This window comes from Chrysochloris asiatica, unplaced genomic scaffold (genome assembly GCF_000296735.1).
Source record: "Chrysochloris asiatica unplaced genomic scaffold, ChrAsi1.0 scaffold00021, whole genome shotgun sequence".
NCBI lineage: Eukaryota > Metazoa > Chordata > Mammalia > Afrosoricida > Chrysochloridae > Chrysochloris > Chrysochloris asiatica.
The window spans coordinates 2,054,564-2,069,618 of record NW_006408539.1 but is presented as its reverse complement, the minus strand read 5'-3'; the positions used below and the strand labels follow the sequence as shown (position 1 = coordinate 2,069,618).

Sequence of the window (15,055 nt, the reverse complement as noted above, 5' to 3'; positions counted from 1 at the left end):
GGTGTGCCTGACCCAAGCCATGGTATTTTCAATAACCTCATATGCATGCAAAAGCTGGACAGTGAATAAGGAAGACCATAGAAGAATTGATGCTTTTGAATTATGGTGTTAGAGGAGAGTATTGAAGGTGCCATGGGCTTCCAAAAGAACCAATAGATCCGTTTTGGAAGAAGTACAGCCAGAGTGCTCATTGGAGGCCAAGATGGCCAAAATTCGTCTCTCATACTTTGGACATATTGTCAGGAGGCACCAGTCGCTGGAGAATGATCTCATGTTTGGTAAGGTGGAGGGTCAGAGAAAAAGAGGAAGACCCCCAACGCGATGGATTGGCCAAGTGTCAGCATCAATGGACTCAAGTGTGGCAACAGTAGTGAGGTTGGCCTAGGATTGGGCAGTGTTTCGTTCTGCTGTGCATAAGGTCTCTATGGGTTGGTACCAACTCGATGGCACCTAACAACAACAACAACAAACACAAGAGCCTCTCATTGCCCAAATCCCAATATGTCTATCCTCTTCCTTTGTCCCCTCGGTGCTGTAGGATAAGCATGGGACTATTAACTGCAAGGTTGGTAGTTCAAACCCACCAATGGAGAATGATAGGCTTCCCTCTTCTATAAAGATTTACAGCCTCAGAAACCTTATATAGCGTCCCTGTGAGTAGGATCACTTGATGGTAGTGGATGTGTCCCAGGAAAGCCGGCAGCCTCAAAGAGACATCAGCAAGATAGAAGGTGGTCCTTCCCCCGTTCAGGCAGCCCCTTCTTGGAGGGAGGTGTGCTCCCAGCTAATCAGTCTGTCTAGCTGCCCTTCAGGCCTCTGCACTCTTCCCTGGGGCTCCTGACGTTTCCTAGAATTTACACAGGGCTCAAAGAAGACATAAATGTCATACTTTCCTCTTCTGAGATCTTTTTCTTCTTCCTAATAGGATCAGTTCAAGAGAAAACAGACTGCACTCCTCAGACACAGTCAGCAAGGGACTCAGTAGTGGACCTGGTGAGGTGGTACGTGGGCAGGATTCAGAACAGGACACAGGCTGAGCTGCCCTGGGGGCGGGGGCTGGCAGCCAGGTCACCCTGCAGATGGGGTTTGCTGGCTCACTCAGTGGCCTTCATGTCAGCAGAGAGGAAAGTGAAGTCTGAGTGTCTGCCTGGGGTGACCTTTGCAATGGGCTCTGTTACTGATTTAGCCCTTGGTCCATCTCTGAGTACTGTGACACTATGGATGAGCAGAATGGGACTGATTACCCCATTTGGCAGATGGAACAATTGAGGCTCAGGAAAAAAATAGTGGGCATGGAGTCAAAATGTATGTGCTGTACTCTTGGCTTATCTACTCCATTTGGAGGCCCCAGGTTTATCATATAGAAAATGAAGAGGATGAAGAAGATGGTGAGGCCCTTATACAAAAAAAAATTTTTTTTTTTTTTAGGAATAAACTACCCAAGCAATAGCTGTTGCCTGAAGGTTAATATGTACTAACCTAAAACTTGGCAGTGTGAACTAATTTAGTGGTATCACAGAAGAAACGCCGGGCGAGCTGCTTCTGTAAAAATTATAGCCAATAAACCTGGATAGGTTATCAAGAGCTGGAATTCCCATGATGATGATGAGGTTATTAATTTTTTTTTTAGGTCATGTAATTAGTGTGGTAGAATCCTGGTGTGGCACTGTAGGATAATCACTTTACCTCAAGGTCAGTTTGAATTGCAAGGTGGGCAGTTCAAACTCACCAGCCGCTCCTTGGAAACCTTATACAGGTCGTTTTAAGTTGGAACTGACTCGATGGCACTTAACAACACAATAACCATTAGTGAGGTGAGGCCTCATGACTTACAGACCAGCGTTTCCAATGCTGCCCCTGCTGAGACAGAATCATTAGAATGGTCCTCCACTGCCACTGCCCATTGGTATGGGCCTCAGGGGACTCAAGATGCACCCAAAATGTCACTCGAGGCCCCAGTGCAGCTCAGTGTTTTTGTTAGAGACCAAGCCAACTGCTGTGGAGTCGATTCCGAGGCCTGGCCACCCCATGTGCTCCATACGGCTTTCTAGGCTGTGATCTTTTGCACACAGATTGCTCAGCCTGTCTTCCAAGGCATCTCGGGTGGGTTCAAGTCACCAACCTTTTAGCATGTCGTCCAGTGCTTAATCATTTGTACCACCCCAGGATGCCTCTGAGGGCCATCCCTTAGGGACAGGGATGAGACTTTACAGGAGAACATGGTGAGTTAGGAACTGTGCTCAAGCCTCGAGAGTCCATGAGACAAAGCACAGGAAACCAAGCAGACACTCAGCAGTGTCAGGACATATGGTAACGGGATGGGGGTGAGGGGAAGGTGACATGGGGATTGAGGGCCAGGGAAGATGAGTTCCAAGCAGGTGAACCTGAGAAACTTCCTGAAGAGAGAAAGCACAGGAGACCCTCCATCAGGATATGAGATAAGCCGAGTTCTAGTGCCTCCCATGACCACAGTCAGTCATGTGGGCTCAAGAGAGCCCTTCTTCTCAGCTTTAAAATAGACCATTTATCCTGAGTGCCTTACAATGTGATACACTTAGGATAAATCATCATCACACGGAGATGTTAAAAGCACAAGGTCTATGAGTGGGGAGTAGGAAGGGGGCCTGTGGAATCTCTAGGCACAGAAGCACAGGGGCACCAGATCACCTAACGGGCTCCAAGGCCAGTGTTATTGAAGATACCCCTATGAGAGTCCACCAGCATCATCTCTGACTGTAAATGAGCACGGCCGCACGGTGTTCCCCCACGGCTCTCAGCACTGGCTACGAGTGTGCTCAACAAATATTCTCTAAGTGAATGGATACAGTACTTGCTGCCTTCCACAGTACACTTACAGTTCATTTTAACTCTAACCCGGAGCCAGGGGACTCGGTGTGGCGCTGTAGGATTTTGAACCACAAGGTCACCAATTCAACCCCACCAGCTGCACCAGGGTCAAGTTGGAACCGACTTGCTGGTGCTTAACAACAACAGGAGCCAGTGTGGCAGACGAGGCAGGTGTTACTGTCACTGTGAAAGATGAGGAAATTGAGGTGAGCATCTGGCTACGTCCCAAGTTAACACCATCCAAGGGAACCCAGATCCCAGATTCCTCAAACACGGAGCCACCTCCCAAGTTTTATTACCACAACCAGTCTTTGCCCCAACAAATCATCTTTGCTGCTGTGACCAGAGGCTACTACATGCTTCTCTAAGCACTTTCCTTGTCATAAGTCACATCGCTGACGTCAACCCACGGCGGAGGTTCTATCATTATTTCCAGATGTACTGGTTTATGTCATCCCGACTCAGAAAGGGGGTTTGTGTATCCCAGGACAAGATTGTCGTGGATTCTTAGTCCCACTACCAAGTAAGAACCAATCTGGATTTAAGACCTTTGATCACTGCTCCTTGGAAGGGAAAGAAAGTAAAAAGAAACTGTACAAGGCCCCAGAGAGGCACAGACAGCATTGTTTTTCACCATGGACATTCATTCCTGCTAAGAGTCAGCCATCAACTTTAACAGATGGCTTGGCTGTGGGAGGAGGGGCAGAGGGCAAGTTCATGGTTAAAGAGGGTTGGTAATTTGTGGTATAAGAAACTACATCGGCTAGGCTGATGTGGGGAGTCCAAGTTCCAGGCCAGGGATCCCTGCCTCTGTCTCACCTAGAAGTCTTTCTATGTACCAGTGACCTTCCAGCCACCAGAAAATACAATGGTAAGGGACAGGAGAGGAGAGGGCACTGGAGGGAAAACTGGAGAACGTTCAAGGTCAGAACTACTCTCTGCTTTCATGACCTGCCCCAGCCCCAGCCCCTTGACTGGTAACAGTTTACAGTGTGCCTATTCCTTAGGGATTTTTTTTTTCATTTTAGTAAAAAATAAGTCATGATCCAAAGGTCTTGGCAGGAGGCTGGAAATCACATAACCACCAGCCCTGTTGAGAGGAGTCAGCTCAGTGGCTCTCCTAAAGTTCATGGACTTGGGAGGGTTGAAGGCGGCAGGAGATCAGGTGAAAAGAGGATGGGGTCTGGGGACCAGCGTGCTCTGGTCAGCACTGAGGTCTGTGGCTGGTGGAGCCGTTAGCCACCCAGGTGAGGTCTCGGTAGTTCCATCCTGACACCTGTAGCTTTAAGTGAAACACTGAGGGATTAGGGCATCGTGGGACCCGAGACAACTGAGCCATTAGCTGGAAAATGAATAGTGAGAACTCGTTTATCGGGTTAATCATTGTGCCCACTGTCCACTAACTAAGAGAATGGATAGTATGGGTGAGGTTCACAGGGGAGATCTGATAGCAGAGATGGTTACAAGATGAGCTACCAGTTTCAAAAGAGCTAAGAAGGTGCTAGAAGCAAATGTACCAATCACTCCACTTGAAAGCCACGGCGCTTAAAGTTGGAAGAAATTTTAGAGGTCATCTAGTCCAACCCCTTTCTTGAACAGCCCAGGGCTACTGATCCTGGCATGTAACAAGCCAAGACTAAGACCAGATTTCCCCCAACAACAATTTTCAGGCCCATAATCCTTCTACGACCCTCCAGCCTTTCCCAAATACTGATCCAATGGTCTGATTCCCACGGAGTGAGGAATACACTGTGGACGTTCCACCTACCTTGTGGGAATAATGCTGGTCGACAATCCTTGCCAAGCCAAAATCCCCGATCTTGAGCACGAGGTCCTCAGTGCTGATGAAGATGTTGGCAGGCTTCAGGTCCCTGTGCAGCACATTGGCCGAGTGGATATACTTGAGGCCGCGTAGCAGCTGGTACATGAAGAGTTTTGCGTGCTCCTCAGTCAGTGTGCCCTGCTCCAGCAGGCGTGCCAGGTCTGTCTCCATGTACTCCTGGACAATGTAGGCCACGCTGAAGTTGAACAGCTCACCCTGCAGGTCGGTGCCCTTGGGGCCTAGCACCTCATGCACCTTCACGATGTTGTCGTGGTCCAGACGCCTGATGATCTTGATTTCCCGGAGCGCATGTTTCATGCTGCGGGCATCGCTCAGGGTTATCTTTTTTACGGCCACCTTCCGGCAGGATCTGCTGTCCACAGCCGACAGCACCAGCCCATTGACGCCGAAGCCCAGGGGTTGGAAGTCGACGAAGCGCCCGCCAAGGTCATACCCGTAGACACTAGCAATACAGTTGCCCTTCTCGGCCATTGTCAGCTCAGTGGTCTAGGGCTGCCCACATGGGGAGGGAGCAGTCAGGAAAGGCCAGGTCCCAGCTGGTGGCTTGCCCAGCACACCTCATTCTGTCAAGTTCCAATGTGGAGGAATGCTACAAGAAAGGCATCTGTCTATGCTCGCTGAGCTGCACAACTTGGAGGCTCAGAGTGTTTCCTTAACTGCACGGGAAGGGCTGCCCACCACCTCCTACGTGGTGAATGCTCCTGCCTGAAGCCTGGAATGGCTCATACTGCTTTCAACTAGAGCACCTTCAGAAGAAAAATAAATATCATAATCTAGGTGAACGGGTGATGGCGATGGAGCTCAAAATAAAAGATGCAGAAACTCTCCCCTTTCAATCCTTCTGACTGAAATGCAGCTGTGTTTGCTGTTCCGTATTCGTTTTCCTTAAGATGGTCACAGCCTGCAGCTACCCAGCAGTCTCTCTTTCTATCCCAGGCAGCACAAAGGGACCCTGTCCATGGATTCAGGAGGCTTCTAGGTTCTTCTTTTTACCCTTGCCAGCTCTCCTATCTACCAGGTTGCCTTAGATTCTGAAAGCTAAGCCAGTCTGGTAAGCCTGGATGAAATCTGCAGGAACTCAGTCACGTTCATGAGCTCTATACCAAGTCATACCTGAAGTCCTAGTCCAAGTGGAGCTCAGCGGCCAGACCAGGATCCTCCAGAGGGATCAGACACAGGTAACATCCCCTTCCACTCTTTCATCTGTGCCACCTGGAGTGAGGCCGGGTTCCACTGGACCCAGAGAGGCCAGAGGAGCACAGCATCTTTCAGACCGAGTCTCCTTCCCTGTCAAAGACATAACATTGGGTAAATTTCCACACTCTGGCTTCCAACACCTTCCCACTAGCATGTCTTTTGTTAACTGGCCCAAGTGTTATTTGATCTATCCCGCCAGCTGAAACACTGCTTGCTCAGGGGATTCCAGGTTTGGCACTGCCCAGCCACCCTCCCGCTGTGTGCAGCACTCTCCTGCAGGAAGAGAGAAGAGGGATTGATTTGATAAGCCTGCAAGCAGAGCACCTTCATGTGAATGCCTGCTGCTGGCAAAGGGGGGATTACCAGCTCTGACCTGTGTGAAATTCATCCATCGTGTTCTCCACACACACACACACACATCTGTGTGATCTAGGAAGGGCGAGAGTAACACATAACTAGTTGTAGGCAGAAAAGAAAGGATCAACTGTCTTGTTTGTCCACATGGGTCCCTTTTCTTTCTTCTTTTTGCAAAATGTCTTTAAGAATGTGCCACGGACTGAGATTTAATTACATTTGTATCTCTCCTTTTACAAAGAGGTGGCATAAACACACATGCCAACCAAATGACAGGGGAATTATATTGCTACCATGAAAAAAGGGACTCTGGCCAGTGCACTAAGGAACAGAGTTCCAGGGCTCCACACAGTTCTTTAAAGCAATGGATCCAATCATAGCCTAATGGCATGGCGGTTGACTCAAATTATAGAAATAGGACCCAAATGGGGAGAACTCCTGATGTGACGCTGTAGGATAAGCACTTGACTGCTAACTGCAAAGTCAGCTGTTCAAACCCACCAGTCAGTCCTTGGAAACCCTATACAGGGTCGCTACGAGTTGGAACTGACTTGAAGGCACTTAACAACAACAATGTAAATTTAGACCTCTGAGATAAATGCAAAATCATGGATTCTATGGAGTACTGGTGTGGCACTGTGGGTTAATGCACCAGACTGCAAAGCAGTTTGAACTGCAAGGTCGGTGGTTCAAGCCCACCAGCTACTTCTCAGAAACCCTATATAGGTCACTATGTGTCAGAACCTACTCGACAGCACTTAACAACAACATGAGAGTGTCAGAGGAGTCCTGGTGATGTAGTAGGCTATGTGTTGGGTTGCTAACTGCAAGGTCAGCAGTTCGAATCTACCAATTACTCCAAAGGAGAAAGATGAGACTTTCTGATCCCATAAAGATTTACAGCCTTGGAAACTCTATACAGGGTGGCTATAAGTTGGAACTGACTCATGAAGTCCGTGGATTCACAAAGAAAGATCCCTGTATTCAGCACAAAGGAGGGTGTCTGGGCAGAGTTGTCTTAAGTCTCATCATACTGTACGTTCTCTGTAGGGACGCTTTCAGATCTGAACACTGTATAACTCAGCCAATGATGAAGTAAAACACTGGTCAGCTCAGAGCTCAGAAACTAAGGTGGTGAATTAGGGGGTACAGGTGATCTGAAATAACTATATCATCAGATCCCCTCTAAAGACCCCTAAGGAAAGGGTTTGAAGCATAGTGATTGCTCTACAGATGTTTCCTGCTGTTGTTAAAAATTCCCTTTTGTATTTAAATACAATGTGCATACAATTCTGATAATTTATCAAATTTTCAGCAATTTTCCCCCCTGCATATTTTCATTAAATGTAGCCACAAAATGATCATAGACTTAGAGAACTACAGATTTGGAAGCAATCTTAGAGGGAGGTCAAGTCCAGTGGGCCTAAAGTGGGGAAGGTGGGGCTCTCTTGGCTCACTGAATTAACAGCCATGACTGGACTCCTGGTGGATCCTGTAGAATCAGCCCTGGACTGCAAGCCACAAGGTCAGCAGTTTAAAGCCACCAGCTGTTCCTTGGAAACCCTGTGCAGGGTTGCTATGCGTCGGAACTGACTAGACAAAACTTAGCAACAACTGGCATTTAGGAAAGAGTCCTGGTAAAGCAGTGGGTTACGAGTTGGGCTGCTATCCGGAAGGTCAGCAGTTTGAATTCACCAGTTACTCGTGGGATAAAAAGGATGCTTTCTGCTCTTGTAAAGATTTACAGCCTCAGAAACCCTGTACAGGATTGCTATGAGCCAGAAACGATTTGACAGCATGCAGCAACACTGGCCTTTAGGAGTCTTGGTTTGGTGCTATAGGATAAGCACTGGACTGCTAACTATGAGTAGGAACTGACTCGATGACACGTAACAATAATAATTGGCCTTAAAAGGACTGGGTCAGATTTGCAGCCACCCTGCCAAAAAACACCAAACCCACTCTGTTATTTACTGCTAATAAATTGCGTCCCCCTGCCAAATATGTGTTGGAATGCTGACTCTTCTACCTACAGATATAATGTTGCTTGGAAACCAGGTTTCCTTTGTTATGTTAATTTGACCAGACTTGACTCAGGTAGTGGGGGTTCTAAATCTAATCTTTTTTTTAAATGTACATAATGCAGGAATATATAATAGTTTATAATATAATGCAGGAATATATAATAGTTTAAACAACCAAAGGACACATTCTGCAAGCCGACAGCACACAGCCTTTCTCTTTCCATGAGTCTAGAGTTCTCAGTGGTTCAATCTCTCCATGTCCTCATCTTTGCCTCCATCTCTGATGTATTGCTTCTCTGAATAGGGTCCCACATTTAGCTCATGCTCTTCTCTCTTCATGGTCCTAGAGGGCCTCTGTTCCTGGAATGTAAGATTAACTCCTACCCCCCTTTTGTTACAAAACTTCTACCATTACAGTTGTGACTATCGCAATTAGTCATGATAACAATTACTTAATTGAATCAAATGAATCCTATCCCCATCTCCTTTCACCAGACCCGTCTAGACAAGATGAAAACTATTCAGTGGGGTTCTACCTTCCCCTGCACACTCTGAAACTAAACTCCCTCTTGAAAACTTGTAAGCCAGTCACTTCATGCCTTTATAGCTTCCTGTGTTTTAGGTAGCCAGTGTCTAAGTTGCCCATCCCTATCAACCCTGTTTACAGAGGGGATAGGTTTGATCCTTGATGTGAAGAGTCCTTTCCTCTCAATTGATATTTTGAGAGACTACATCCATAAATACAGGTCAAGATCATCAAATTGTAGCAATCTACACTTGTTTCCTTTATCAAATTTCTTTATTTCCCTCTAGTCGAGTTCTGATCATCAAACCATTGAAGCTAGGTCAAATGGATACTTATCTGCAAGTATGGACATTCTTATGCATCTTCCCCCACTTCATACCAGTTGGACACTTCACTCTCAGCTCCAGCCCTCCATGGCTATGTCCTTGTCCATGGGCTCAGAAGTTCCCAAGTCTCCCCAAACTTCAGATCAACCAACCCTTCCTCTTCTCTCTTTCATCTCAAGGTCGACATCTATAGAACATGATCGAACGCAGCCCATATCTTTATTGTTACTTTTCCCCCACTTCCACTCACAAATAGACCAACACGGTCGGCAGCAAGCTTACATGCTTGCTCGTGTGTTCCCTTTGAGTTTCAGTCTTGAAGGGGGGCTTGTCCTGAGGGGACTTGATTACTTGTCTTAATGGTCTCCTGCAGACAGCTTGCTTGTTCTTGTAATAGCCAAACAGACTGCCATTTTTGTTTTTTCCTGCTGGTATTTCTTTCAAGAAGTATCTTCTGTTCCTCTAGCTGCTCTGGGCTGGTCTGCATTCCCTTTCAAGTGGGAATGTCCCACCTCAGAAAGTTCTGGCTGGGGCTCAGGATTCCACCTAAGGTCCTATACACTGCAAAGGCTCCACAAGAAGCCTATTTCACTGGGCAAGTTTTAGAACCCCTTTGAGGTATTCCCATCAGTTATAGACACAGAGATATGCACACAGGGAAAGACAGGTGCCATGTGAGGATAGCCAAGAAACCAAGGGGCACCTGGGCTACTAACGAGGAGACCAACGAAGCCAAGACTTTGATTTGGACTTGGAGCCTCTAGAACTATAAGAAAACAATTTCCATTCCTTAAAGCCACCCACTTGTGGCATTTCTATTACAGTTTCTTCTTGTTGTTAAGTTCTGTGAAGTAGGTTCCCACTCATAGCTATCCTGTATAGGGTTTCCAAGTAGCAGCTGGTGGGTTTGAACTGCTGACCTTGTGTTTCTCAGTCCAGTGCTGATCCTACAGAGCCATACCAGGAGTCTATTACAGAAGCACATGGAAATAAGACAGACCCCAAGCCAACAACACCTCCACTAGGAGCCATGGTTCTGGGCCAGCCTCTCACTTTGCAGATGAGGACCCTGAGCTTTCAGCATAGATGGTGGCAATGAACATGTGACTAAGGAACAAATGAAGCTCATTCCCTCTGTCTGGGACCATCCACTGGGAAGGCCCCCGAATGCCTAACTCAGCCCCAGTGGCCCTTCCATCCCTCCTCTGCCTCCTGCAGCCGAGATCAGGATCCACAATGGCACATTTTGCTTCATAAGGAGGACCCTCAAACCCCCTTCCCTTTCCAGCTCTGGGCTGCAGACACAGGAAAGAATGACTAGCATGGGAGGATGACGTCACCTGCAAGCTGGGTGCAGGATTTGTCAGAGATAAGCTGCAGTGCAGGTCATCTGTGAATAATTAAGAAGTGATTTAGTTATTTTTTAAAACACTTTCATTTTCCTCTCACAGGGGAGGGACTGTCTCCCCTGTTTGTGTATGTGTGTGTGTGTCTGTCAGTGGCCTTCTCAACATGCTGGCAGCTTTAGTGGGCAGGAACCAGGTCACCTTGGGAGGGCTCAGTTCCAGTCACCCTGCCTTCCTCAGAGACCTCTAAATAGTCTCTTTTAATGCCTGTCTTCCTTTTTTGCCTGCACCTTCCCAGTTCCTGACATGTTCACCTACTTCTTTGACACCTGCTGTCACTCCAAATTCAGATGAATTTCTGAACGTCCCTGGCCATCCCAGTCCTTAGCAGCATCTGCGCCTTCCTGAACTTCCTGTGGCTTTATGGCTAGACTTTATTTGACACTTGTTGTTGTTAAGTGCCGCTGAGTCAGTTCTGACTCATAGTGACCCTGTATAGGGTTTTCAAGGAGCGACTAGTGAGTTTAAATTGCTGACCTTGCGGTTCAAACAGACCCCGCGGTCCAGCGCTTTATTCCACATTGCCAGACCAGGACCCAATACTAATTGGCATACTGGGGTGGCAGTGTAGGATAAGCACTGGACTGCAAGGTCCATTTGAATCACAAGGTTGGCAGTTCAAACTCACCAGCAGGTCCTTGGAAGCCCTATACCAAGTAGCTATAAGTCGGAACCTCCTGGACAGCACTAAACAATGACACTAATTGTAATACAGTGGTTACGAGTCGGGCTGCTAACCTCAAGGTTGGCAGTTTGAAACTACCAACCATTCCAAGGGAGAAAGATGAGGCTTTCTGCTTCTGTAAAGATTTACAACCTCAGAAACCCTATACAGGGTTACTGTGAGTCAGAAACGATTTCACAGCACACAGCCACCACACCACCATACTAATCATTGTGGATTGAATTGTGTTCCCCCCTCCCACCACCCCAAATATGTGTTATAAATCCTAACCTCACTGCCTAAGGTTATAAACCCGATTGGGAATGGGCTCTCTGTTATGTCAATGAGACAGAATCAGTGTAGGGTGTGTTGTAAATCAGTCTCTTTTGAGATATAAAAGAGATTAAATAAGAAAGTGAAAGAAGCAGGTAAGATAATGGGGAAGATAGATGCTAAGACACACCGAGATCTCCAAGGAGCCAAGAAGCAGACACTGGAGACACAAGGAGCTTCCTCCAGAGCAGACAGTGACAGAAGGACCTCCCCCAGAGCCGGTGCCCTGGATGTAAACTGTGCGAAAATAAATCAGACACGCCATTCACTTGTCTAATTTCTGATAGAGCAGCACTAGATCATTAAGGCTGTTATTTAACTTTTTACACATGTCCAGCTCCCAACTAGTAAGTGCTTAGAAAATAACTGGATAGGAAGTACATGAGTTACATTTGGAATCCTCCTTGGGTAATGTAAACAGTAACATGCTTGACTGCTAACCAAAAGGTTGGACGTTCAAGTCCACCCAAAGGTAGTTTGGAAGAAAAGCCTAGTGATCTTCTGAAAACTCAGCCACTGAAGACACTATGGAAGAGAGTTTGACTCTGACATACATGGGGTGGCTATGAGTCATTTTTTTCTTACATGTTCTATACTGAGGGCATGGGCTCAGTGGGCCTGGGGACAAGGATCAACCTAACATCTGGATGTGCCCATCTGGGCAGTCCAGAGAGTACACTATGGCTGCTCTGGGCATGAGGCAGTTTCTCAGGTCAAAGGGCAGCCATTCTCCAATCAGAGGTGATGGCTCAGAGGTGTTTAGAATCACAGGTGTGGTTTTAAGCCAAGGAGTCTACACTGATGAGAAGGAAAGATCACCAGTTCAGCTGTGCTTAAGTGATACACAGCAAGAAGCATGCATGGAAACTTTGCATACAAGGCAGTGTTGGTTCCCATGATTCCTTGGTCTGCATCATAATAAAGCACAGGAATGGAAATAACTATCCCCCAGGATTCTGAACTATGGTGCTTCATCACTGCATCTGATCTCCACAGCAACATCTTATTTGAGGCCAATTAATTATTCTCTTACTCATTCAGCCTTTCTACATGTGGAAGCAAACCAGAGACAAGGTGATGTGTGCCAACTGCCCTTTTCTGGGATTCCTGGGGCTCTGTTTTAGAAATCTGCTTTGGAAAGTCTAAATTTAGACTCACCTCCCCTGCCTACTCAGAACCTCCCGAGCCTCATGCCGATCAATGTCAGCAGGCGCTTCAGCCCCCAGCAGAGAACTGATATTTCACAGACACAACTTTCTTCCCTCTCCTGAACCAAAACTTGTACAAAATCCTTCTTGGGAGGGGCTGATGTGTACAGTTGAACAGGCTGTGCACTGTACAAGTCTAGGGGGAGCCCTTCCCAGCATAGGCAGGTCTACCTGATTCCAAAGCTCACGATCCTAATCACTGTCGTGTATGAGAAGGTATCTGCTACACAACCTTTTTCTAAAGAACTGGTAACCTTTTTCTGAAGAACCAGAGAATAAATATTTTAGGCTTTGCAGGACAGAGTCCCTGCTGCAACAGTTCAACACAACTAGTTAACTCTGCCATTGTTTATGCACAAAAGCAGCCACAGACAATACCAAATGAATGGTCATGACTGCGTTTCAATAAAACTTGATTTACAAAATCAGGCAGTGGGCCAAATTTGACCTGGAAGCTGTGATGTGCTGACTTCTGTAGACTGCACAGTGAATGCCCCTAGCTTATTCATAAGGAGGCAATGAAGTACAGTGTAGCCCAGGCCCCTCTCAGTCTTCCCACATCATCCCTTCCCTCCTGGACTGGTCTTCCTGTTATCCTGGATGGTGACACTATTCCATGCTTGCCCTTCCTGGGAGGTGGCCTGGGCTCAGGACCCCACTCCAGGCTTAGTGTAGCTCATCTGTAGTTTCCACTCTTTGCTTTTAGATAGCTATCTAACCTGAATGAAAGCTCTCTTTGACGTCTACAATTCTAGAGTGTGTTAGTGTGGCCCCACATCCTAATCTCACTTGCATTTTGACAGAGGCCGTCTGGGAAATGGCCAAGAGGACCACCAGGGCAATGGAGGTGGGGTAGCTACATTGATTGAGGTCTTACAATATGCCAAAAATGCCGCTTAATAACTTCTATTGGGTCTCACAGCAGGCCTATGAGGTTTGTATTACTATCTTGTGAAGTTCATAGTGGGAAGTGACTTGGCCAAGGTCACGCCACCGGCAAATGGGGAGTATGGGATTTGAACTCAGGTCTGCCTGACTCCAATAACCATGTTTCTCATCATCAAGACCCAGTGTGACTTCTCAGGTCCAGAGAAGAGAAAGTCTGGGGTAGGGTATACCTTGTGGCACTTATCAAATTATAGCAAGAGATGGCCACCTTTTTAGTCTGTGTTCAACTACTGTTAGTAAATCCATTTTATGGACTGAGAATCTGAGAAATACAACGGTAAAATGAGATTAACAGTTGAGAACAAAACCCAAGTCCAACGACCATAAGCCCTGCCTTCCAACCAGTGCATCTTCTGTTCTCAAGCTGTGAACCTCAGCTGTGTAGGCACCTGGGACAGCAAGGACCGGCCATCCCGGAGCAGGCCTGCAAACTCGTCCAGCTGCTGATGCACAGAGGCCCTGGCCCATCTGGGCCTCAGTTTGGAAACAGCACTGGACCGTCTAATAATTCAGAGAAAAAGCTTTTCCTGACCTCACAACCTTTTTTTTATTTTTTTTATTTTCTGACCTCACAACGTTTGAAGGTTAAGTACTTCTCACCAGGAGGTGACAGGCTGGGCGTCCTTCCTAGGAAGTCGTTTTCTTGGTGGAGACTCAGACTGATTTACCCACCCCTGTGCTTCTCTTAGGTCTGGGTAGCACAAGGGGTTTGTGCTGGACTGCTAACCTACAGGATGGTGGTTCTACTCCGTTCACTGGTGCTGCAGAAGAAAGGCCTGGCGGTCTGCTCCCATAAAAATGAAACACCAAAACCCACTGCCATTGAGTCGATTCAGACTCTTAGAGATCCTGTAGGACAGAATAGGGTTTGCAAGACTGTAAATCTTTATGGAAGCTGACTGCTGCATCTTTCTCCTGTGGAGCAGCTGGTGGGCTCGAACTGCAGACTTTTTGGTTAGCGGTCCTAAGGTTAAACCTACTGCACCGGTGCTCAGTTTTACTCTGTAACTATGAGTCAGAATGGACTTGATAGCAGTGAGTTTGGTTGAGTTGTTTTCGGTGCTTCTTTTGCGTCCATTCCAGCAGAGGTCCTGGGATAACCCTTCACACATCAGTGTTCAGGATTCCCACCGATTCAAGCCCAAAGCATCACTTGTTATTGTTGTTAAATGCCATCGAATCGGTTCCAACCTCTAGTGACCCTGGATAGGGTTTCTGAGAAGCAGCTGGTGAGCCGATCTTACGGCTTGAAGCGACTTTGCAGTCCAGCGCATTAACCCACAGCACCACAGGTTAATTCTAACATAAAAATGTCCCAAACAGGAGAACCGCAGGCAGGTTCTGACTGGCAGAACACGTCAGGGTGAGTCAACAAAGAC

General features: G+C 47.1%; 1 protein-coding gene across 1 annotated transcript in view; it reads right to left on the bottom strand.

Annotated features, from left to right (window-relative positions):
- Positions 1-5,161, bottom strand: part of MAPK4 (mitogen-activated protein kinase 4) — a 64,157-nt gene extending 58,996 nt beyond the window's left edge. The window contains exon 1 of the mRNA XM_006837493.1: positions 4,616-5,161. Coding sequence (XP_006837556.1) covers positions 4,616-5,161 — 546 coding nt within the window. The remainder of the gene's footprint in view (positions 1-4,615) is intronic.
- Positions 5,162-15,055: the final 9,894 nt, after the last annotated feature.